We start from the raw sequence: 26,233 nt of genomic DNA on the forward strand, positions 1-26,233 counted from the left end.
AGTCTGGCAACCTAACAGTAATCTGAGGTTCACTGATGACCCTGCCCCTCGGGGAGATGAAAGGCTTGTTGAGCCAGGGAGTGCCCTCCACGGTACCAGTAAATAATTTAGACGGCACATCACTGTGGCTGGGGCAATGTTTCTCTGCAGAGGAAAGAACTGAGCAGGACTTAAACTAAGCAACAACAGGGTGGGCAATGCAGATTCTTATGCTAACAAGACAGCCTTTCCCCATGGGAAAACAGAGGAGTTCAAGTCAGTAAGGAAAGATAAAGGATTGTCCGCTATAGAAAATTCAAACTGCTCAAGTTTTATTTGTTTTTAAGGATGGTTTGTGTAACAAACACGGACCTTCAGGAAGATTAACATGTAAAGGTTGCTGACCTTTAAATGAGGTATCACAGATGGTTGCTTAAAGTCAGCCAGTGAAACCACATCAGAAATGAGACAATCAGAAAACAGATAGGTACAAAAAAGATAATTGTTTGATGCATTTTTGAGGGGGAAGTTCCAGCTGTTTAAGCATCTGCTTGATGAAGGATAACCACCTGCTTGAGACCAAACTTGCAGAGGGCAGCGGAGCAGAGGCTGCTTGTGCAGAAAGCAGGCAGATGATACACCAAATGTGCAGCAGAGACCTGGTGATGCCGCAGGTCAAGGGACAAACCAGACCACAGGAGGACATTCGAGTCAACACAGAGCTGGCTCCTGTGGCCACTTGCAGTGGGAGACAAAGAAAGGCAGTGGGCTTTCCAAAATGTAAGTCTTTGCTGGGAAGGTGTTTTGCTTCACTTTTTAACAACTGGTTTCACTCCAAAATCTTCCTGTTTCTTAACAATATCAGGCACCATCAAGAAGGCCATTTCTGTCTATATTACATCTTACAACACACATTTCTAACATCTGAGAATGTGATTCTGAAATGGCAAAATTACAGTGATAAATTTACAAAAAGTTACTGACATCAATTCACACCCAATACAGTTTGTTTTAAAGAAGTAGATTGAAAAACAGTTATATGGCTGCAATAAAACTGAGTATTTGATGCCAGAAAATGTAGAGGATGTGAAGCTGCTCTGAATCACTGATGACTTTGTGTACCCTCTTCCTCCAAACAGTGACATATTTAATTCTTTTTGAGTGAGTAAACAGAATAGACTGGGAAACTTTTGAGGTTTTGGGGAGCTGACGGTTGTTGTGCCTGCGAAGGTGGAGATGTGGTGCTCTGTACCCTGTTTGCTGCTGTACCATTCCCTAAAGTTACACACTGCTCTCACACTGGCAGAAGTTTGTTTACTTGTTTAAGATTACAACTGAAATCAAATTTTAAAAAAAAAATCCTAGCATGTTAAAGAAAACACTTGTGATTTTCATGGTTAAAAATTGTGGGCAATAATAGTTACAGAGGAGCAGAAAGAAAAATACTGTGAAAGGTAAGCAGAATCCTGTGACTGGGGTTAACTGCTAACCCCTGCCCAGGAGCCCAAGGCGCTGCGAGGCACAGCCCAGCCCTTTTTTGTTCAGGAAACATGTTTCTCAGCTGTTATTGCAGAAGTTGGATGGTGATTTTGTTGAAGGCAATGGGAAGAGTATCTTCAATGAATCAGAATCCGGCCTTATTTCTCCTCCAGGCTAAATGGGAAATTATCCCTTTTTTTTTTTATATATTCCTGAAAGTTCTCAAGCCAGCATTGTATGGTTTTCCTCCTTATTTCCTTTTGTTCCTATTTGAACATCTGTCTGAAGTAGTGCATTACATACTAATTTGGTCAGAGCATCTTTTTTTTTTTTTTTGCATGGTTTGGTGTGATTGCAGTCTTCCACTTCATTTTCATTAATTTGCTTCGTTTATTTGCTTTTGATCTTTTATTGGTCCTTATAGTATCTGTGTGAGAGAGTGAGCATGTGAGTGTCCACGCAAACATGAAAAATTTCTGCATTTATTTCTTTTCAGAGTCTGACAGCACTCTCGATACGCCATGCAGAGCTGACAACGGGGATCTTTGGTTACACTTAATGCTTGTAGGTGGGCCCCAATTCTCCACACCGTGTGGCACGAGCCAGTGGCATCAACAGGGTGCTCCCACTGTACCCCCCACTCCCGGCTGTCACCCACCTGCCTTGGTGCCAACTCAAGGCAAAGGACAGGTCAGTACGTGAACAGTAGAATGGGACAGAAAATCCACTAAGTACAACCTTGAGCTCTGAGTTTACATGACAGCATAAGTGTGTCCCCAGTGTTTATTATTTTCATAAGGTATTATTTAGAAGGAAGTACTGTCTTACAGCCCTGACTGGTTCCCTAGATGCTAATACACTGTAAACAAAAAGTCATGTGGTTTTGACAGGAGCTTCATGTAAGCAATTATTCTTGGCAAGATAAGGAAGGTAAAAGAAATTTTAATAACTATAGCCAAATGAACTAGAAATGTTTTCATGGAAAGTAATATCAACTGGTTTAGCAGTGGGTTGGTTGCTGTCAGTTGGACTTGATTTGAGATATAATTAAAATTATGACTTTGAATATTATCTAATAAACTAATTGCTCATTCCTTTGACAAGAAGAGTGCAGATCTCGGAAAGTTATTCACTGAAGCTACCTTTTTTTAACTGCTATTTTTCTGATTCCTTATTGAAAGTGAAATGTGGAATCTCTTTATTTTGCTTTACTTCCACCTTGAGCAAAATGAAACCAAACCCCCTCAGCCTGTGCGGGTGCAGTAAGAGAGGGCAAAGCCATGGCACTCTGATCCCAACCAGCCTGGCCCTGTGGTGGGAGTCGGTGCTGAGGCACCGCAACCGTATGGTCTGAAACAGCCTCTCGACTTTGGTGTTCTCACACCCAGACATCCCTTAGCCTCTCTTCAGAATAAAAATATGCCAGATCACAAGCCACAGCATTGGAAAGCTGGGACTGAGACAGTCTGCTGTCCTCGTGGTGTCTGGAGCATGGTGGCTGCAGGCAGGGAGCATGGTCAAGCATGAGTCCTTTCAGTGTGGAAGGGGGGGCGTCCGCCAGGCGCTCGCTCAGCAGCACCTGCCTGTTTCAGGTGGGACTCCAAAAAGCCCTGCTTGGAGCAGTACTTTTGAGTGCTGCTTTTCTGCTACTCCAACTTGTGGGCTGATTGTTGTGCTAAGGGGCTGTTGGCTGGCTTTTGACATCAGCAATTGTTCAGTGCTTCTGTAGGAGAGGCTGCAGTTCAAACATTTCCTGTGACACTCTCTTTGTTTTGTGATATCACAGGAAGCACTCTAAATATACATATTGCAAACTGAAATAAATACATAAGTGCTACTCCTCGGGATCATTGCCAGCAGCAGCCAGCACTGATCTTCAATTCTTGCAGGCTGTCGGTACGTCATGGAGAGAGGAAGGCCCAGTCTTCCAGGCGCAGCCCCGACCATCGTCCAGGATACAGGGACTACCCAGCTCCATGGGTTCGGCTCTGAAGTGGCCCGCTTGCCTTCTGCAGAGGGACACATGTATTTGTTTCTCTTGCATTAGGTTCTCCTCACTCCTCATACAGTAAGTATGGTGATACAGCTGTGGCAGAGGATGCATTTCACCTTTTCTTTCATTCCCTATCCCTCCTATCACAGAGTGTGTTGATACATGTGTTTTGCCGAGATCCTTTCCTGTAAAGTTGGAGGGTAAAACTCTCCATCACATGTCATCGTTGTCTATAATTACTGTTCTGTCATTGTCCTGGAGAGGAGCTGCTTCTGTCACCCCATCATCAGCTTTCTTCTCATCCTTTTGAAGCTTCACTTTCTCTTGTAGGTACACAGGAACAGACTGATGATAGACTCTGTGATGTTTTTTGATCTTTCCCCTCATACCCTTGGATCTTACTCCCCAATCTTCCTTGCCTTTCTGTCACTGCTAATAAATTTTCTTTTTGTTAATGTTATCTGTATGTTAATATCCCTACAGGAAAAGATATTGTAGTAGAAAATACTAATTCCAGAGTCAAGAGACATCACCTTGGTTTGGACGGTGTGCATATTTTCAGTAATGGCAGTCCACACAAGTCTTTCAGGTACATGTCTTCCCACAAAAGCTGTATTTAATGGGTAGTTAAAAGGAATGACAAATGAGATGTTGTTCTTTAGTAAAGGGTTTCTGATTCTAAAATAATTTTTCTTGTTTTGTGCTACAGGCTGATTCATATATATTTTAGCTCTATACAGCTAAGGCCAATAACATGCATTCTAGCCCTGCTATTGTTCTTGTTTCTCCAGCAATATTTTTTAATAGTTGCTGTTATTCCTTTTTCTTGACATATTTTATATAAATATTGTAAGAATATGTTTGATTTGTACCATCTCATCTAGAACCTTTTAAAATTCCTTCTCAAACTAAAAGCATACCACTGCTTAAAGAAAAATAAGCACAGTACCCTTATCACTCTGGTACTGTTTTCTTCTAAAATATCTCCCATTTGGAAGTCTTTACTGTAATAACTGGGATATGAGCACAAAGGCTGGAATTTTCCCAAATAAGAAAGCTTTAAGCCATAATTTCTTAGTACAAAAGCGTCTTTTTTGTTAAATTATATATAAGTATTTTCAGCAGGACCTCCTATGCACAACTATGTGGTGAGCATTCACTTTTGCAATATCAGCTGAAAAGTATACCTTCAACACCATTTATATTAATGTCACTGTTACAAACAAATCTTGATTTTTTTAGAGGGTGAGCCAGAGGTATATCGTCAGAGATACATGCAGAAAACGTGTATCTGCTTTTTATTTTCAGGATCATCACTCTCTGGTCTCACTTACCTCTTTTTTAAGACCTTTGAAGATCTCTGTGTAGGAACCCAAGCCCGGTTTGGACAAAAGCACAGGTTGGACGTGAATGCATCTCACGATCTGTAGCCTTCCCACATGAATGGGGATATGCACATCTTTTCAATCCATGATAATCTCAACTCTGCGGACTCAGGGTCTTTCCTTTTTTGTCCCCTTCTGCACCTTTATATCCATATTAAGAAGAATGAAATCCATCCCATTCTTCAAAAGAAAAAACTGCTGCTATAATATGTCACTAACAGCTACAGCTGAGATTTTTCAGAGGAGATTTCAGTGGGATTTGGGTGCCTAACTGCCTTAAATTCTTTTGGAAATCCCAGTCTAATAGTCCTCTCGGGGGGTATGTAAAAACTGTCTTCTGTGAAGGAATTTTTCTTTTCGTTTTGCACCTCTCTCCGAGGCCAGCCAGGACACAGCATCTCAAGCAAACAAGAAATGGCATTTCCAGCCTCCCCTGCTCACAAAGGGACATGTTTCTTCCCCCCCCCCCACCCCCCCCAAGCAGAGCTGGTGCCTGCTGGCTCCGGAAGAAGAAACCTGACGATCACATTGCTGCTCGGGTCAGTAGCATGTTACACTGCCTATGTTTTCTTTTGAGCTCTCTCTGAAATATTTGGTTTTGCCTTACCATTGGCAGTGTTCCTAAAGCACTGATGAGACTGCAATTACTAAGCACTTTATAGCTCCAGTCTATATAAGTTAGGTGGGCTTTTCTGTGAGTTTCCCATGAAATTTTTGTAAAGGGTGTGTAAGAAATGCCTGATCCAATGAAGAAAATACCAACTGATACATTTGCTTTTCGGCATATATACAGAGTTTAATTTAGCATAGAGAAGCAACTAAGAATCAAGTATTGTTATGGTAAAACACTTCCTTTCATCTGGAGTTATATGTGATCCCATAATAAATCCAAATGTACATGATTGTTAGAAAGTGAAAATTTTAATTAACAGTGTGGCTAGTACCAAGTTTCACTCTCTGCCATATTCTCAGTATGTCGGGTTTTGTGTAACATGAGCATTCAGAAGCAAAACCTGCATGAAATCTTCCAACTGTGAATGCCTTTTCCTTGTAAGAATTTGGTGTGAATCTCTGGAAACTTGCTAAGTCCCCAGGGGGATAAGAATTCACAGATCTAACTAACCCTGAGGGTCATGTTATCACACAGATTAACTATTCTCAACCAATTTCTGAAATTCATTAGGCAGTTAAGGCTTTCTATCAACATTAGTAATGTGTACTTTCTTTTTCTACCTATTTGTCCTTAAATCTATTTATTAGGTCCCTGACACACAGTGGCCCTCTTTCCTTTTATTAATCAGCTTCTCACATGTCCCTGAAGAATCATCTCAATTTCACATGTTCAGTTAATTATTCTTCCAATTATTCCTTTTTTAAAGAGTTGGTACACAGTATCACAACTTTTAAAATGGTGCTAATCCACAATATTGTATTTGAAGAAATAGTATCAGTGAGTATATTTTTTTCAACCCAAAGTTTTATGTTTTGGAGAATAAAATAAGAGGTGTAACGTTTCCCAGAAGCCAGCAATGCCAGTGATTGTGTCATAGACTTGACTTAATAAGTAAAGCCAGGATTCTGTGGGAAGTCACCAAGAGTCAAATTCATCAGAACAAGGATTTTTATATCATCTAAGTCTCAGTTAAGGTTTTTCCTGTTTAAACTGATATATACCACGGACAATGGTTGCATATGAAGGTGGCCAGCACATTTGGGGTGAACCCCATTAGCTACGTATTTTCATGAAAGTAAAGCCTCATGAAAGGGATGCCTACGAACAAAAGACTGGAGGAGGCTTCCTGTGTCGTCAAGTCCTATCTCCTGTTAATACAAACAGCATATCACATAATGTCCAAAACTAATTTATCAAACTGATCTGAAAGCAAATAAGGGCTTGTTCTGGGGTTTGAGGTGGTTTTTTTTGGTTGGTGGTCTTGCATTTTTGTTCTGTCACAAAACCTCCCTATTCTGATGGTTTAGAACTTTCTTTTCATTTCCAGGTATTTGTGGTTCGTTTACATCTGCTTCTTCTTATGCCAAGATTGTCCTATAATTTCTAATCTGTAAACTGAAATACCAGCTGCAGGACAAACTGAACTTACTGGCCCTGTAGTAAGGAACAGGTTGAAACGCCTCTGGGTATGAAGAGTTTGAAGGTGCCTGGGAGGATGACCCAGGTGAGCCTCACTCTTATATGTAGAGAAACATCTCTGAAGGAAAGTGTTATTTCCTTCCCAAGCAGCATAAATATTTTTCTCTTCCAGAAAGCTTCTGCAAAATGATTGTCTGCTCTTACACCAAACCATTTAATAAGTTTAATTAAATGGAAGCTTATGATAATTAAACCAAAAGCCTAAGGGCCCTGTTCTGTGAGGACTTACTCCTTGCATAAGACCAATTTCCATATAATTTAGACAGCAAAATAGCGGAACAGTGCTCTGCCATCAAATTTATATGAAATTGGTATTCTCCAACCCAGATTTATATTACACTGTAAACACACTTCTTAGCAGAAGTGATATAGCTCTAGTACAAGTATTGGAGCAGAAGAGAAAGAAATTATTTTTAAAAGGGACCACCCCTTTTTTTAAAAAAAACCTGAATGCACAAATTAAAACTGTAATCTGATAAACTCTGCATTGAGGATCAAATATCCTTAAACAAATTCTCTGACATAGCAGGTACTTGTAGGTTCTTCTTTCATAACAAATTTGCATATTTACTACTTCTGGGTGTTTTCTTAAACTAATGTTTGTGATCAATGCTATAAAAAAACCCCACGCTCCATATTTTGGAATTCCTTACTGTCTCCCTGAGTGTCCCAAAGGAACAGTACCTTACATTATCTCCTCCACCACCTGTATTTTTACTGCACTTCAAAAAAACCGCTCCAGTACTACAAAGAATGGATAGGGCCTGACTCTTCACTACCTTACTCCAACTTTGCACAGCCTGCTGCAGACAAAGCCATTCCTCTTGCTTACAACTGAAAGGGTGGGGAAAGTCCCCAGACCTCCCCACCAGCATGAAAGAATAGCAGGTTTCAGTCCTCTCCCAGGCCCCTCCTGCAGACACAGGCACTAGAAACACAGGAGATAACCCACATGGAGCCTTTCTGTTCTCCTCTGCTCCCGCATGCAGTACAGCTGATAACTGAGACCTTGGTATTTGGTGGCTTTACTGCACAAGCTGCTCTGTTTTGGGTGTTTTGGGGTGGGCTTTTTTGGTTTTTAGGGAGACTGGAGTTAGTGGGTTCCCCTTACAGAAGGAGGTTCATTTTGTGTCGTTTCTTATTCGAAAGAAAAACAGTGGTCCCACATTGAGGGCAACTATAGGTCTGACAGTTGTAGAAAAGGTGAAAGCATTATTTTGAACAGGCTGGACACCAAGTGCTCCTGCGTACAGCTAATCTCTATTAGATGCTGGTGATTAATTGCTCAGGGTTAGAAGATAACCAGGTCAGAGCCTTATGAGATATACACTTCCTACTGACAGTCAAATAGTAGACACCGATATCTAAAGTCTATTTGTCGAAGTAGTAGGGAGACATCATCTCTTGTACCGTAATTGAGTTTATCATTATAGTTTATAATGCCCATCCCTCTATTGCTAGACCTTTGAGACACAGACTGTCACAACTCTGACCTGCTGTTTAGCTTGCACTACAGAATAAATACAAGGCCCAGGGGTTAAAAATCAGCCCAGATTAACCAGAATTATTCCCTGTAAGACAAGGCATCTGGAAGATCTCACCCTGTTGATGACTGCCCTACCTATTGGTGGGCTTTGACCCAAGCATGCAGAGAAGCATTGCATCCTGAGGGCCATTTTTGACAGCGCTGAACATGGAAACCCATTTTCTTTACAATCTTCAAAAGTGGCTTACAAAATATCTAAAGTATTCAAAATCTGTGACCTTTACCTCCAGGCAGAGGTGATCCAGGTCTCTGTGGCCTGATTACTACAACACACCCCCCAAAACCACCTGCAGGCTGGAGCTGCTGGAGAGGAGAAACATGACTGCTTAAGGGCCTTCACCTGGGGAAGCTGGCGAACCCTGCGCTCCACCAACTGCATTAGCAAGTATGATTCAAAGTCTTTTTTATTATTGGTGTTTAAAACCTAAAAGAATAGAAAGCCAGACTCTCTGAGGCACCCATGCACCATGTCACACCATGGTGTTTTTCAGGGGAGATGCATATGGCAAAAACTGTCCTCTACTGTGGGACAAGGGTCCCACTCATCTTGGAGGTACCTGAAGGTAGTCTGAAGATATATCTCCTCCCCCAGGGACTGTGTAGACTAGGGGGTCCAGGTGCCTGGCTGTACAGGGCAGCAAGAATAGAGAGATCTAGAAAAGCAGATTGTGCTGCCCAGACAGCTATTCTCCATCTCCCCCAAGAAAAAGGCCATGAGCTGGGCAAATCAACCTGTGGCTTGGAGGGTGGTATCTGGCTTGCAGGCTTCCAGCTGACCCTTGGCAGCATCTGTGGCAAGCTTGAGGCTCAAAACATAATTGTGCTGTTTGGTTTTTATGTAGATTTTAAAATAAATAAATAAATAGAATTTGTCAAAGGCAGAAATGGAAGGATTGCACTTATTTCCCTAAATTATTTCCCTAGCAAGGTCATTTGCCACTGCATGTTTCCTAGGTCAGAAGGTACCAACAGTACAAAACACTACCATTTTTCAGAGAGGTCAACTCCCCACCGTTATATTTACAATTGGGATGCTTCTCAACATTATTAGGAAGTTTGTCTCTTCTTAACTTGACTTTTAAGTTTTTAAGATTAGAAATGTTCTTGGGAGTAGACCAGCATATTAGAACCTAAAGCCATTTTAAGATTTTGTACTCAGACTTGAACCTAGATCTGTATCCCACAAGTCCTCCTCTCTTTATTACAAGAAATTACACCATACCCAGCTGCACGTTGAAATGAATCAGCTCCTGAAGGCCTTTTAAACAATGGATCCAGTTTGGGCAGATTTGGAATTCATCCCAATAATGGGATGAGTTCCAGGAAACATTAAGATAATCCTAGATTGGGGGAAGGTACAGAGGACTAGGAAGGAATTCTCAACACTTGTGTAAGGCTGGGGAAGAATTTTAGATGTGCGAAAGGGAACTAGGGGAGAAGGATAAGGAAAAGATTGGAGAGGTGGTGGTCATCCCATGGTACCTACTGCAACTCCACTGAGCCCAGCTCACATGAAATTTGCTTGCTGAGACCACTGTATGCAGTGCTGAATGCTACAGATGCAGCATTCAACCTTCTGCATCCATCATGAGAAATATTAGTATTAATTTATAAGGACACTTCTGTAGAGGTCTGACCTGGGTTTTCATGCTTTTGAATAGATTCATAATTAAGAAGAACTTTCTGCTGTAAAATTTGTAAGCCTAATGTCCAGAAAACACACATCTCTTATGTTCCATGCCGATATAGATGTGGTCCTAGGATCCCTCATAAACTCCAGAGAGAGCAGAAAAGATATTTGCACCTCAGTTACAAAACTCAGACAAGAAACTTTAATATTCCTACCATATTTTGCTGATCATGGAAGGTCCACATTTCAGGCCAGGCTCAGGCCCCGTGTAAGTTATATAACTTTCAGGGACACCAATAGTATCTCCTCCCTCTTACATCAAGTCTGAATTTGGCCCATAGCATTTGTTAAATCACCCAGAAAAACACTGATTTAACTTACAAGACCAAAGCAGTCTGATACAAATAAAAAAACGGAGCAGAGAGTGAACAGAGACATACAGAACCAAGTTTCTGGGCAAAAAGCAGTCCCAGTCACAGCCTGACTAGCTCCAGACCTCACCATCTGGTTTCAGACATACTTTCTTAACATTAGTATATCAAGTAAAGTAAAAAATATGTTGTCTTCGTTCACACGCAGCACCGAGATTCCAAACTCTGATGATAAATAATGTACAAAGGTGCGAAAGTACAATTCTGTTTGTCCTGGGCCTCTCGTTAGGGAGATGTGAGGGACAAGGAGCAAGGGGCTGCTGCAGAGCTGCCACCTGCACCGGCGCAGCAAGGGCACCAGGAGCACCCGGGCGGTCCCTTGGCCAAACACCCCGCGTGCCACCGGCCGCCCCCAGTCCTGGCGCACTGAGCCTCTTTTCATGGGAAGCATTTTGTGTTCCAGCACCTCACACCCACAGAGCCTATTTTCTAGGACATTGTTACCTTGCTGTTATTTTACACTTCCTTCCCAAAAAGCTTCAAAGTCTATTTTTTAAACATATATTTATTAAAACTTTCTCGCACTATTCAAAAGAATATTTGAACGGCCACTCGAAACCCTGCTGCCTAATGACTGCCAACTTGCTGAAGAAAGGAGGCGAGGGAGGCTTTGCTTTGTTGGGGCGGGGGGGGGTGTGGAGAAAATAAAGAGAAATCGGCCCAGCTTCAAAGGGTGCATTTCCATAATTGCCCTGTAACTTTGGCAAAATAAATCTGAAGGCCTGAGAAAAGCGCAATCTCTCAGATGAGTGCACTACAAAAGCCCCAGAGATCCCCAGTCCCACTTGTTACCATTCTAATTCAGTGAGAGAATTCGGTCCCTAACCTCGGTAACAAAAGCCATGAAATCACCATCCTCCCATTCCGATAGCCCATTCCCAAAGAATAAGACCTTATCCAGCCTTTGTCTCCATCCTGCCCACGGACACTCAGTACAAGTTAGGATAGCGTTAAGGGGAAGAACAACTGCTAGAGGTTTTCCAGACCGACAATTTAAACCCTCGGTCTCAGGTTCTCAGTTGCAGATATGTGTGCTCCTATGTGATGGGGGGAGATGGGGGTCTGCTTCTGGCTTATTTTATTATCACAACAAGCCCTTTTTTTAGTATATATGTAGCTGAATTGCCAAACTTCCCAGATGAAACACGCACATGTGAGTTACGCAGTATTTTTTCTTTGGAAAGGCGAAAATATGAAACACGCACATGAGAGTTATGCAGTATTTTTTCTTTGGAAAGGCAAAAATACCCTCCACAACTGTTTCTAAGATTTAATGTTTGTCTTCAGTAGTACATGATCTTTAAAAAAACCAATGATAGTAATTATAAATAAAATTTACGGAGAAAGTGTCTAAAATGGCTTTGCTGGCGCGGCCGCAGTCCCAACTTTGTAATTCCTTGGTGAAAAAATGACTGCTGAATGTGAATAGTAGGTCTTTTACAGCAAAGGCCCAATCTCCCGTCATTTGGCCCCTCTCTGACTTTTTTATTTTCTCAATAAGACGAGCTTTTGTGGCAATGTTCAGTATGGACAATCAGGACAGCCTTATAAAGGGATTGAGAAGGGCACACAAAGGGCTGCGGCAGCATCAAAGCGAACCCGGCAGCACAATAGAGATGACATTTTTACATCCCAGGGCTGGGGCGGGCAGGGACTGAATACTGTGTCCATAGCAGTGTCAGTAAACAATGAGCAAAGTGGGAAAGGGGTGAAAACACAAGTCAAAATCTTTTTATTGAAGCCCCCTACACATTCATTGGGCATTTTCAGCCCTGCATTTGAAAGCTCTTCCATTTACTTACTCTCCGGATTCTCCTATTTAACTAACTGACTGATGATGGCTCCATTTTGATATCCAAAGAAAAGAATGGGAATTCTTCCTGAAGTGAATATATTAATTCATGAGATTTAATTGCATTTTATTGGCAGTAAAGAAAATATTAGCTGCGTGGTGCTGTTCTTAAAGGGACACTGCCATCTTCAACACCACATTTAAGAACCATGTTTAAGAAGCACCAGCCTTACCTGCAGTACTAGTCCTGCCTCTGATTCTTGGAAGCAACGTTTGTCTTTCAGGTTGCCAGTTTCCTGCATTTAGGTTTTTGGGGGGTTTTTTTTGCATCACAAAACCAGGCTGGAGTGTTGTGTTTAGCTGGTTTCTCGTTCAATTTCTTGTGCCCAAGCCCAAGGTCTCTGTGTGGTTCAAAGTACCAGCATGGAAATTGTAAAACCAAAGGATTTAACCCTGGTCATTTAGCCGATTCAGGTAATCTCAGCAACTACACCAGATGCCAGGAGGGCAGGCATGAGCACTAAAACTTGCTTTTCCTGGCATTTTTAATCCGGAATCACATGGAAACATACTTGTTAGTATCAGGTTATGATTTAGTACACCAGAGGAAATCTGTCTATCAAGCATAAATTTCTGACATTGTCTTCTGTAGGAATGCCTTGCAAAAGTCTCCGTTTGAGAACACCGGCACTAGCGTCGCTGTTCAATAGCCATCTCAAGTGTCCTTTTTCATTAAATTATTTTGGAATGGGGCTGGTCTAATCTCCTAGCGAAGCTTTATCTCTCTTGGAAACAAGTTAGACTGTAATAGAGCAAATCGATGTTTTACTCCTTGTATCTAATTTCACATTACATCTACAGTTTTAGGCACTTAAATTTTACTGCTAAGGTATCTTGAGTATTGCATAGTCCAGTGTGAATTATACTAATGATCACTGAGAAATTCAATAGAGTGACTCATATATTTGAGAGAGAGAGAGAGAGATTTTCTTTTCACTGTTTTGCTTGAAAATAAGTATAATATTAATGTATTAAAACCTCAGATTTATGCATACCCAGTAAGTAATTTTATTCTAGCCTGGCTAGCTGGCCTACTGACATGCATTTTCACCACTGCTAAAAATAATGAGGAATCCAAGTGACACACATTTATGGCTAGGAGTGCCATCAGATCCCTTGACCTAATTGAGCATGCCTACACACCTTAGAGTGTTTTGCATAACCAACTTAGACAGCAGGAACATTTCCAACCAGATTGATTGACATATTTTATTTCTAACTTAAGCTTAATCATGACCAAGAATGATTCATTTATACCTTTCAAACTTTGGGAATTGACACAGGAGACAACCAAGCTGCAGACTCCAGTGTAAGCAATCATGTAAAGGAAAAAATATATATTAATATAGTTTATTAGCCTACTTAGCTGCTGCACTTGATGTAATAAAATGGATTAATTAGCTGGTAGGGGAGTTACTTTATTTTATAAAATAAATGTCAAAGTAGATTTTTCGCAGGAGAGGTTTTGTCCTAAATCACTCCTCCACTAACCATTTATCTGAAGTCATGTACAGAATCTAGAGAAGGTACCGTAAGGTACAGTTTATTTTTTTTTATAAGCCAGTTGGACAAGAGCTCATCTCCCAGCAATAACCACATTGACTCTCAAACCAAGAGAGTTCTCAGCTTTTAAGGCATAAAGTACCTTCAAATAAATATCAGCGGTTTCCACACACCATGCCTTAAACAGGAACAAAGCCTAATAGAATAGACTGTAATAAAAGTGCTATTTCCAGCATGTGTGTATGTGGCTGCTCTACGCTGAAAATGTCCTTTAGCACTTTTTAACCATATTCTCTAGTGTGTCAGCAAAGAGACTCCATCAGAGTATTTAACATTGCTGGGAGCAAAGGAATAAAGTGGAGTCACTGTTGATTATTACTCATTAGCCACAAGGACATCCACTTAACATGTGAATAAATGAATGACACCATGTCCTAATGGAAATGGCCTCAGTGTACCTTTAAGCAAAATGTTGTTTAATATCTTCCATTTGCTGAATAGTAAAGAGGCCTGTTGGACATGCACAGTTAGCAAGCAGCCATTGTTGCTTTGTTCCAATTTCAGCATTTAATAAAAAAGATGTTGTCTTGACTGCAGCAAAGACGGGCCTCAAAACCCCGGGTGGCAGCACAGTCTCATCCTCACTCTGCAAATTCAAAATTTCACTGGCATCCTAAAGGGTTAATACCCATAAAGCAAATGAAGCCTTAGAAGGTACACGTTCTTCATTATTCTGCTTTACGTTCAAACATATAAAACAAAGAACATCTGATATCTTTATTGGTTTTCTTAGATAAAACGCAAGCAAGTTATAAGCCTTAATTTTCTTATTACCATTTGTTAACAAGGAAGATAACACTCTCAAAAGTACTTGATTAGGACTCCCTTTGATTTGTATCTTGTTATGATTTCTAGGGCATATATTTTTGTATTATTACTTTAGTACACTGATCGTTCTGATCAAAGTGATAAAAAGAGGTATTTTAAAAGTATAAATATTAACTATGCAGGTAAACCACATAATCTGAACAGCATCTTGAACACTGCCATGCTGAAGCATGCTTTGGGAAACAAATCAGAGCTGAGATACACATTGCTATCTGGAAAGCTGGTAGGCTGGGCTGGAGGAGCCCTTTTGCCCTCAAACCCCGGCAGCAGGAACTTACATTGTTCAATTTTTTCTTTTCTTTTTTTTATAGCTACTGAGAAAGCTGCAGGTATAATATTGAAGATATTTGCTATATCACAGCTATAAATACTCATGATCAGAATCCATACAGAATACATCTGTTATTACGGGGATAAACCAGCTTTAACTATCTAAGGAGAGTAACAGCAAGCGCATTAGCTGACATGAGAGATTTGGGGGGTATTATAACGCATGGTCTGATGCCTGGTTGTGAAAATTGTGCTCGATCTTTTCCTTACTCTCGTAATTTTGTCTGTATAACAGTTAGCTGTACTGGAGGCAGCTCACTGGTATTTCTCGGCTCACAGGGCTCTCTCCTGTCTTATCCCCGGGCTGTGATGGGCACTTTGGCTGCAGTGAATGGGAAGCCTGACACGGCCCGCTACGCCCAGCGAGCCGCTCCCAGCAGAAGTGGGTCTGACAAGTTGGAAGTCTCTTTCTCCTGCCTCCTCCTCCTCCTCCTCGCCGGCGCTTCCTCCAGCCAGCCCTGCGCAGACAGGGAGCGAGTGGGAGATGATTACATCAATCAGTGTCAGGTCTGGGAGCTGTGATTTATGAATATGCATAATGAGCTCTCACCTTTGAGAAGGACTAGCTAGGGAGATAATTGATTAGACAGGAAAAGAGCAGCCAACAGAGAGGGAGAGGGAGGCCTCTCTGCGCCGTCTCGGGCAGGCCTGGCTCGGGCTCCAGTGAGCCTGTCAAGCTGCGAGAGTGATTTCTAAAAAAAAAATACGAGTAGGATTTTTAATGTTTTGTTGAAACACGCATAACAAAATGTTTCCTCACAAAATTAATGGGAATTTTCTCCACATTAGGGAAGCCGGGCAGGCACAAAGGCTGCTTTCCCCCCGCAGGGAAACCAAGTTCTCACTTCCAGCAGCCAAAGGGGCGGCTTTCCCATGGCTGCCACGCAGCCGCCGCTGCTGCGGGAGCGTTCCCACCGGCCAGGGCGCAGGGAGAGGGCTCTGCTGCAAAGGAGCCTTTAATGGAGGTGGAAAGCTGGGGATGCAATTGTTTTCCCATCGTGGTCTCATTATTTTCTTCCATCCCCTTTAAGCATCTGTCTGGCCACTGTGTGAAAGTTTCTATGGAAAACCCACCAGGATGTCCAGAGGAAGGGGATGTGGAAATTTGCCTCTAGCTTTCTCTCCCCCCACCCCTCCCATTTTACATGCCATTAATCTTTTTTTTTTTTTTTTCTTTTTTCCTCAGCAAGAATTGGCTAAGGAAAAAGCAGGGATACAAAGTGCAGAGAGACTGGGTAAAATTTACATGAGAAACAATCCATTTTCTAACCACCCACCCACAGAGTTTCCCCTTGTTTCAGGAGCCTGTCGGAGCGAAAGAGGGGGAGCAGTTCCTGGCAGAAAGACAGAGCTGCGAGGACTGCGAGGAGGCAAACACCGTTTCCAGGGCAAGCTGTGGCCAGAGGGAACGTATGGGGAAAGGAAGGGGACGTGGCGGGGAGAAAGCAGAGATGGCAACACTGCTGCAAACTCCGCGGGTCCCTTCCCCGGCCTCCCTGGAGGGCCAGGGCCAGCTCGGCTGCTGCCATCGCGACCAGCAGCCCCGGGAGGCTGCAGGCCTGCACCCGGCGAGGCCTCTCCCCGCCGTAATGCCTGCCAGGAAGAGTATTAATCGTGAAATATTAAAACACGTATCTAAAATGTGTGTATACACGCACACACATATATAGTGTAAACATATATATAAATCTTATCAGTTACAAACGCCTAGGATTTAAAATGTAGTTTATCGGCCTAGCGCAACCCAATCCTATAAATAATACATTCCTATCACTATGACCTCAAAATGTCAATACCGCGCAGCCCTGCACATTTGCATATCTTGTACTGTCTAAACTTGAAGCATGTCAGCTATGTGCTTCTGTTTGTACTTTAACTTCATTTTAACTCTTGCTTCCTAGCTCCGAGCACCCTCCCCCTCAGTAGGGTCTGTCACCAAAACGAGAAAAGCACCAGCTATTTAATCACCGCCTCTGTAATTATGCCATTTCCAGGGATGCACGGAGAGGAAGGGTGGGGGGCACACAGACCCCCCGACCCACACGGGGCTGTTAAGGAAGAACCTGGGAACAAAAGCGGGAGGCAGCCGGTCCTTAAGCTCGGCCTGCCCGGGAGCTCGGCCTGCCCGAGCTGCCCCGGGGGCGCGGGGATGAGCAGGGCCATCCGCGGGCACCCACTGCTGATGGTAAATTGGGAAGAGAGGAGGGGAAGGGAGGGGGGTGCTGCCCCCGCCCCCCAACAACCATCACTTGGGATGGTTTTCATCTGACTGCGAGGCAGGAGGGGGCCGGGGCCGCCTCCCCCCGCCGGGAGCCGCCGCCGCTGGGAGCGGCCGGAGCTCTCTCCCGGATCGGGCCGGTTTTCAGCACTTTGCTGAGGACGTGAAGCTACAAGTTCTGGGGCCGGGCTCGGCTGCAGGCGCGGCGGGAGAAGCCGCAGCTCCCGGGGCCGGTGCTCGGCGGAGCCGCCCGGGGGGGCTGCGAGGCGGGCAGCCCGCCCGGCGCGGAGCGGCGCGGAGCTCCCAGCCAGGGGTGCGCAGCCGCGCCTCGCTCCTCGGTGCCGCCGTGTCGGTCGGTCACTCCCGCCCGTGTGCAAGCCCCCAGGAGTGGGGGGGACGCCCCTGGCCCCGCCGCATGCTCCGCGCAGCCCCGCGGACTCGGCCAGCCCCGGGCCCGCTCCCCGTTCAGCGGCACAGCGGGTCCGGGGGGAGCTCCCCCCCTTCTAAAACGGACCCAGGGGAGGCGGGGGGGGTGGGGGGGTGGGGGGGGGTGGGAAATAATGCTGCTCCGTTCCCGACCCGCTGCGGCGCTGACGACCCCCGAAGTTTCCTTTCAATTAACCCCTCCCGCGCCCCGCGCTGCCACCGCGCTCCGCCAGGGCGGGGGGGATCAATAGCCGGCACCCGGTAATAAGGTCCTCGGGGGGCGATGGATCACCGCCGGGCCGCTGCCGGCCGCCCCCGGGCTCCCCCCCGGCGCCGCCCCCCGCCTCGCTGGGGCAGGGCGCTGCCCCCGGAGCCGCACACGGACACGCACCCCCCTACACCCCCTTACACCCCGCGGCCGCCCCGCCACCACCGACCGCCGGGCCCCGGGACGCGGCGGCGGCGCCTGCAGGGGGCGCTGCGGCTCCAGCGTTCGGCCCCGCCGCCGCCGCTGCGGGAAGGGCCGCCCGCCCCGGGCCGCCGCCGCCCCGCCCGGCCCCGCCACTCGCCCGGCCCGGCCCGGCCCGGCCACGGCAAAGACCCGCTCCGCCTCCAGGCGGCCCCGGCACCGCCGGCCCGCCGCCGCCCCGCGCTCCGCCCGAGGATGCGCCGCTGCCGCCGCCGGCCCGGCCCGGCCTCGGCCAAACAGTGCCCGGCGGGGGGAGGGGCGGGGGGAGAAAAATAACTCCAGAGGTGGGAGAAGAGGGTGTAGTCAAAGTGGCAACAGTTTATTTATTAGCCAAAAATATATACTTTCTTGTACAATTTGGTTCACACATATGTACATTTTTACTGTATGTACAAACAACAACAAAAAAAAAAATCGAAACACCTAATTCTCACTGGACTTCCAAAAAACCTCACAAACTCAGCTAATCCAGATGATAGTAGAGAAGCGGGAATTTTTTTTTTTTTCCTTTTTAGTTTTAATATACGGACATGCTTACAAGTTGTAACTATACAGAGATTTCTTTTTACAATCATTACAACAATAAAAAATTAACTATGATGATGACAGCGCCGATAGAACCATAGCGGCATCAAGTTGGTTCTGGGGCCTGGAAAAAAATGACACAGAAAAAAATATTTAATAGGATTTCTAGTCAGATTGGGCTGGCACAATATTTTTAACTGTAGGCAGCACTAGTTTTGTTGTTGTTGTTGTTATATTTTTAAAAATAGATTTCTAAATGTAAAAAGTTTTCAGAGTGACTTATGGCAAATTTATTTAGCTACGAAAATACCACGGGCCCGATCCCCGTGGTTTCAGTCAATCGAAAGAGTAATGGATTTCAGTGACTGCTACGCCAAACTCAGCCTCCGAAGTTTTCGTGCTAGCTGGGGGGTTTTTGATTTCAATATATTTTTTTCCTACTGCCGCTGTACTTTTCCCGCAGACTAGGCGACAGCGGCGGGTGGCTGCTGCCGTTCCGGGCGGTGCTCGGGGGAGAGGCCGGCGCCGGCTCCCGATACGCTCCCGCCCGCCCGGCCAGCGGCCCCCGGCCCCCAGCGCAGCCACCGCGCGGCCCCGCCGCCACCGGCCGCCGCCACCGACCTGCCCGCGGGGAGCGCCCGCCGCGTCCACAGAGAGAACAGCAAAAAATAGATACATAATCAGAATAACCCACCGCGCACGCAGAGGAAGAACAAGAAACCGCCCTGGAAAGGGAACTCAAGAAGCGGAGAAAATAAGCTAACCATTTACAACTCCCCCTATATATCCTTGGGAGACTGAGGAAGCAATCTCTTACCGCCTCTGCACTGGCTGGAAAGCTGTCTTTATTAACTTTTTCTCTACTTCCAAGGCACTAGATCGATCTAAAAAGAGAAGAAAAAAAAAAAAAAAAAAGCGTTCCTTTACAGCCCTCATTTTATTTCACACACCCCCCCCCCATCCCTGAATGAAGCCTCTAGACTCTCTTCTCAGCAAGTTGCAAACACGACAAAACGACCGCTTTGCTGCAGGAGTGACCGTCGAAAGGAAGACAAACCAAGCCCGGAGCAAGCCTTACGGCCGGGTCCTTCCCACAAAGACGATTCGAGCAGCAACAACAACAGCAACAAAAATTATCTCCGTCGGAGGAAGGTAATTCTCGGGGCTTGAGACTAACCTGGCGAGGAGGCCACCCCCGCCGCCGCCCCCGGGGCCCCGCGGCCACCCGCCCGCCGCCACCTGCGCCCCGACGGCTGCGCCGCACCGCGCCGGGCCGGGGCCACCGTGAGAAACCCGCGGGGCCGGCGCCCCCCGCCTCGGCCCCACGCACAAGGTCCCGCGGGGCCGCCCGCGCCGCTCCGCGCAGCACCGCCGAGCCCCCCGCGGCGGCTGCCGGCCAGTCCCGGCCCGTCCCGGCCCGTCCCCGCCGCGTCCCTCAGCGGTCACCTGCTCCGGCGGGCTCCGCGCTCTGCGCCTGGTCCGCGGGCCGCGGGAAGGTGGCGGCGGCGGCGGCAGCGGCGGGGGGGGCGGCGGGGGCGGCCCCCAGCCCCAGCAGGTGGGGAGTGTTCAGTAAGGCCAGCGGGTGCGGGGCCGGGTGGTGGTGGTGGTGGTGGTGGGCCGGGAAGGCGCGGTTGGTCCAGTTGGGGAACTTGCCCAGGGGGCAGGAGGTGACGAGTCTGTGGGGCGGCGGGGGCGGCGGGGGGGGCAGCGGCAGCGGCTGGGAGGCGGCCGCCGGCGGGGAGCCGCCGCCGGGAGACTTGCGGGGGTTGTCCGGGCTGGTCGCGGTCTCGGCCAGCGACCAGATCTTGGGCTTCGGCAGGGTGCCGGCCAAAGCGCCGTCCGTCGGGGAGGAGGCGGCGGAGGAGGAAGCGGAGGAGGGGGGCGAGAGGTGGTGCGGCGGAGGCTGGAGGGGCGGCTTGAGGGGCTCCAGGCCGGCGGGGGCGGCGGCGGCAGGGAGCTCGCACTTGTGGTGGTGGTGGTGATGGTGGTGGTGGTGGAGGTGGTGGTGGCGGAGGTGGTGCGGCTCCCCCTCGGCAGCCTTGAGGTAGCGCTCCTCGGAGCCGGGCAGGTCCTCGAAGCCCTCGGAGCCCTCCGAGTCCGTCTTGGAGTCGGAGTGCAGGAGGTCGGCGTCCTGCAGCTCGTCCTCCAGCTCGTCCTTGTTGCTCTCAATGTTCTCGGTGTCGATGTTCTCCAGGTCGATCTCCTCCTCGTCCTCCCTCTTGTCCTCTTCCCCCTCGTGGTCGCTCCCGTAGGAGTTGCCCTCCTCATCCGTCCTGCTGCGGGGGGCCCAGGTCATTTTGTTCTCCTTTTTGAGCCGCCGCCGCGCGTTGGCGAACCAGGTGGAGACCTGGGTGAGGGTCATTTTGGTGATGATGGCCAGCATGATCTTCTCGCCCTTGGTGGGGTAGGGGTTTTTCCGGTGCTCGTTGAGCCAGGCCTTGAGGGTGCTGGTGCTCTCCCGGGTGGCGTTCTTGGGCCGCGACGGGTCCCCGAACTGGTACTGCCCGTAGGGGTAGAAGGCGGGGTGGTGGTGCGGGAAGGCGGCGTGCTGCACCCCCGGGCTCTCCTTCAGCTCGTACTGGGCGCCCTGCAGCGAGAGGGAAGGGGCGGCCCGGCTGAGACGGCGCGCCGGGCCCGGCCCGGTGCCCCTCCATCCCGCCGCCCCGCCGCCGTTACCGGGAGCAGAGCCCGCTCGGCCACCAGCGCGGCGGCCGGGCCGAGCTGCCTCCCCCGCCGCGGAGCGCCCCGGCCCCGCCGCCCGGGGGACGCTCCGGCCCCGGCAGCCCGGGCCCCGCCGAGGCGGGCGGCCGGTGCCCGCGGGGTGCCCGGGAGGGAGGACCGGCTCCCCAGGTGCGTGTGCGCGGCGGGGCCGCCGGCAGCCGGGGCCGGTCCCCGCAGCCGTCAAACCCTGCGGGCGGAGAAGGGGAGGGGGGGGGGGGGGCGAGCCGCGGGGTCGCCGCTCCAGCCCTGCCCCTCTCCGGCGGCTCTCCCGGGGCAGGGCAGCGCTGACTCCCCGTCTCCCCTGACAGCCCTCCCGGCGTCTTCCCCGGCGGCCCCCCGGGCCGAATCCCCCAGCGCGAACCGCGCCCGGGCCGGCCCCGGCCCGAGCGTCCCGGGGAGCGAGCGGCGAGCCCCGGGAGGGGCCTCTTACCAGCTGGGGGAAGATGGGCAGCTCGGCGGCGTAGGGCAGGAAGGCTCCGTAGCCCTGGGCGGCGGCGGCGGCGGCGTAGGGCGCGCCGTACATGGAGGAGAGCACGTTGGAGAGGGTCCCGGACGGGGCCAGCTCGGCGCCGCCGCGGGAGCCGCCGCTCCCCGGGCGCTCCGCCGGGTAAATCGGCCTGATGTACTGGTAGCCCAGCTGGGGGAAAGACATGGTGGGGGAGCGGGGGCAGGGGAGGGGGGGAGGAGGAGGAGGGGGGGGGGGAGAAGAGAGGAAGAAGGGAGAGAAAGGGGAGAAAGTAGCAGGGCCGGGAGCGGAGGAGGGAGCCGGGTCGCTCGCCCTCGCCGGCCGCCCGCACTTTCAGCGCCTCCCGCAAACTCCGGCGGACATGGGGGGGAGCCGGGGGTGCGCGGAGGCCGCGGGCTCCCTCCTGTCCTCGGCCGCCGCGGTAAACGATCCGATCGCTTCTTTCTTCTCTCACTTTTCCTATTGATCTGAGTGGACCCAGGTCAGGTCCTAACAGATTGCCTGAGATTATTGGGACTCTGGGCTCTGATTGACATTTCTAGTCTCTCACAAGCCCCTCCTATTTCTTTTAAGTCTCTCTCTCTCCCTCTGCCTCCCTCTCTCTCTCATGCCCAGAGCTCGCTCTCGCCGGGTTTGTCACTAGCTGCTTCCCCCCCCCCCTTTTTTTTTTTCCTAAATCTGTTTACTGACGTCGCGATCTTTTATTTGAGTTGCTTTCAAATCTCGTTTTAGCGATCGCCAATCAGTTGTGTGTTTTACAAAGGTTTAACCCTGCCTCATGGTATTCTAATTATATAGAGATAGATTTAGATATAATTTCTTTCGTAGCGCCCCCCCCCTCCCCCAGAGCATAGGAAACCAGGGTGTCAGCTGTGAGCGGCACACGAGAGGGACAGGAAAAAGTTGTGACATTTAAAAATAAAGGCTCTCCCCCCCCCCGCCCCGTCCCCCTTTTCAGGTTTTCAAATTTACAGCCTTTCCTTGCCCGGGTTCATTTTGTTTTCTTTATTAAGATATTCTCTGCTTCCCTTCCCCCTCTCCGGCCCTGGCGAGAGTTACATCTCCTAATATAGATTTAAAAGTCTATTAGATTTTTTAAAAAAATTTGCATTTCCAGAGCTACCTTGAAAATTTTCCTAATGTACTGAATCTTTAAGGAGTTCTCTACATTTTGTCTGGCTTAACAGTGGGCAGATACAGTGGAAAAGCTAAGTTAATTTTCCTCCTAATAAGGGACTTCAAAGAGTTGTAGGTCACAATTTTACATCAAAGGCAGAAAAGAAGGCAAATTAAAATCTTAACAAAGGAGAGACGGGAGCAGCCCTCTGGGCCATTAGTAAATAAGTGGTGTGAAAAAAGGGACAATGACAGGCACTGGAATTAAACTCATTAACACCTTTTTGTCTTGGTGCGAAATCTCTAATTAGGAAATTTATGATCATTTTGCTTATTCCCTCTGTTCTGAATCACTACAAGGCTTAGAAGGAAGTACCTGGTACGTGCAACATTTGCAAAGGGAGCAGTGGCACCGGCTTGTAAGGAGCTATTGGGAGGGAGTCAAGATACGGTTTAATTACCGAATAAGATTTTTTTTTTATGATCAACACATTTTAAATTACGGTTTGCTTTTCTTTTTTTTTTTTTTTTGACGCCCCCCCTCCTTCTCTGAAACCAGCGTGTGAGTTGCAATTTAGCCTGTTAAGAGTAGTTAAAATACAGTTCAATCACGGCGCGTCTTTGGCAAGCGCCAGTGTGCCCTGCGCCGCTACCGCCGGGCGGAGGGAGAGGCTGGAGGGAAACGGGGAAAGTTCATACAACCTGTGGGGCTGTGACTGCGGGCAGGGGAGAGCGGACCTGAGCCTGCCACCGTTATCGGATTTTTTAAATACTCGGTGTTTGAATTAAAAAAAGTTTGAAGGGTCTTTTGAGGAGTTGAGACTGGAGGAGAGCCGTTTAGCCGTGTTCCCCTCTCTTCCTAAATACTCTCTGGATTTATTGCCTTTAAAATATGATTTAGGTACGATATAACCACTGTGCCCACAGTATGGATTTTTATAACTACATTTCTTTAAAAATGAAATTCATGTCAGATTATGCAGTTAAAGGAATCGACCTTGATAGCTTGCTATAATAAAACTATATCAGCTTGTAATAAATGCGGATTATAGCAAAGCAAGCTCCAGAATTAAAATTCCCTGAATCAATATATGAAAATCTGTAGGAAACATCTCTAATCGTATTAAGTTCATCTTTATAGCATTTCCTATCTGCTAATCTAGTGCAAAAACAACTCTGGGTTGGAGGAATTTATTTTCTTCTATTCAGCGTTGCTCCTGTAATAGCTTTTGATAGCACAATGCAAGGAAGATAACAATATTAAATTCAGTTATAAGTTTATTTCTTTTTAATTCAGAAGGAAAATAGGCAGCGAAACCCACGTCCTGGTTTGCTTTAAACTTTTCTGTGGGAAGTGCTCGGCTGGGGCGATGAGATGTTGTGGGGGTCGACGGAGAGTTTGGACGCAGACCACAACTTTTTAAAATATCTGCCTGGAAGAGAAGAGGGACGAATATGAAAAATCGGACAAATCAGTCGCCGTTTGATGCAGTCGTGCTCGCCACCCTGGTGTTACAGTGGGGCTGTGCCCCCCACGGGCGGGCGCGGGGGCACACCCGTGTCCCACATTACCGGACCCGTGTTTTTGAGGCTGCAAGTCTGGCACGGAGTCTCAAAGATGGCAGGATTATTTTGTGATTTTTAATCAACAGCACAATCAATATGAGTTCGTCCTCCGCGGGAGCCGCCGGCAGTGGCGGGCAGGGCTGGGGTGGGGGCGGCCGGGGCGATGCGGGAGCGGGGGGTCCCCGGGGCCGTGGGGGGCTGCCGCGGGGAAGAGGCGGTGGGCAGCCAGGAGGGAGACACGGGAGGCGAGAAATTTATGGGTGCGAAAGGATCCAGGTCAGGGTGAGGGATGGTTTATTAATGGGCAGGAAACGGAGAGGAAACGTAGCCCGACCAAATGGACGGGAGGAGAAATCTGCAGGGATGCAGTTCCTGGCTGAGGGGGGAGAAAAAAAAAAAAAAAAAGCGCAGAAGACAGCAAACGGTGGGGGAGAGAGGGAGAAGAGAGAGAAGACATCTTCCCGGGCGTAGGGCGGGGGTGCGGGAGCGACGGCCAGGGCGGGGAGCGCCGCACGCCTTGGCGGCGGGCAGGAGGGAGGGTTGCTGCGGGGACGGGACAAGCCCGGGCCGGGAAGCAGCCGGGTGCGAGGCGAGGAGCGGGGCCGGGCAGGGCGAGCGGGGGGCGGCGGCGGGAGCGGAGCAGGGGGGGAGCAGAGAGCGGAGCGGACGAGGAGCGAGCAGGGGGGAGAGCGAAGCCGAGCGGGAGACGCTTTGCCTGGCTGGAGCCGAAGGGAGATGCGAAGGGGCGGCTGGAGCCGGCTCGTCCTCCGGGGCGGCCGGGAGGAGCGGCGCGGGGCCCGACGGCCGCCGCCCCCGGGGGGAGCCGCGGCGGCGGGGCGCTCCTCGGCCGGACAGACACGTGTCTTCTGGCCGGGACCTGTCAAAGCCGGGAGAGCGGCTCCTGATTTATTACCCCAAACACACCCACCCCCCCCTCGCCGCCCGCCCTCCCCCCGGCCTCGCCTCCCTCCTCTCCCGGCTGGCTCACACGGCCGCCGAGCTAAAACCAAACCTCCCCCCGGCTGCCGCCGGGCTTCCCCCAGTCCCCAGCCAGCTCCGGGGCTGCGGGACCAGCCCCGCCGGGAGGAGGGGCCGGGCCGGGCACCATCCGTGGGCAGCACCGCGCCAGCCCCGATGCCGCTGGCAGCCCGGTCTCGGTTCCTACGGCTCACGTCCCTCCGCGCCCCTCTCCGCCCCCTCCGCCAGGTCACGGGCCACGAAGGGGACCGGGGGATACGGCCCGGGAGGTGGCCCCGGCCCGGGGGTGTCTCTCGCTGCCGCAGGGCCCGGCGGGGAGCCGGCGGCTGCCTGCTGGAAGCCGCGGGAGAGCTGCCGGCGGGGCTGCGGGCTCGGGCAGGCTCCTGCCGGGGCGTGGGGTGCCCGGGGTCCGGGCCGGGGGGAGCCGCGCCGTGCCGCAGCACACGCGGGGACGGGGCGCGGCCGCCCGGGGAAGGGGGTAAACAAACAAGTGGGATTAGGAGCAGGGCCGCGGTTAAAAAAGAGTTAAAAAAATAGAGGGAAAGATCAAAGCGCTGGGTAAAAGACTCTTCAAATTACA

The 26,233-nt window shown here is 49.0% G+C and overlaps 1 protein-coding gene and 1 long non-coding RNA gene across 4 annotated transcripts in view; both read right to left on the reverse strand.

The window, feature by feature from the left end:
* IRX3 (iroquois homeobox 3) overlaps positions 1–22,612 on the reverse strand; it is a 58,324-nt gene extending 35,712 nt beyond the window's left edge. For 2 of the 3 annotated variants that reach the window (XM_074839417.1, XM_074839415.1), the window contains exons 1-2: positions 21,958–22,612; positions 20,253–21,393 (exon numbers count right to left, since the gene is read on the reverse strand). In XM_074839417.1, coding sequence (XP_074695518.1) covers positions 20,253–21,393; positions 21,958–22,179 — 1,363 coding nt within the window. In that variant the 5' untranslated portion in view covers positions 22,180–22,612. Of the gene's footprint in view, positions 1–18,579; positions 18,931–19,623; positions 19,691–20,252; positions 21,394–21,957 lie in introns of those variants that run through there. The other variant, XM_074839414.1, reaches the window with a different exon arrangement.
* A 1,757-nt stretch (positions 22,613–24,369) lies between these two features.
* LOC141929856 (uncharacterized) lies at positions 24,370–25,582 on the reverse strand. The gene is made up of 2 exons (XR_012625122.1): positions 25,391–25,582; positions 24,370–24,542 (listed from the first exon to the last, which is right to left on the reverse strand). It is a non-coding gene; the product is annotated as an uncharacterized LOC141929856 (long non-coding RNA).
* Positions 25,583–26,233: the final 651 nt, after the last annotated feature.

The sequence above is a fragment of the Strix aluco genome, chromosome 14, assembly GCF_031877795.1.
Source record: "Strix aluco isolate bStrAlu1 chromosome 14, bStrAlu1.hap1, whole genome shotgun sequence".
NCBI lineage: Eukaryota > Metazoa > Chordata > Aves > Strigiformes > Strigidae > Strix > Strix aluco.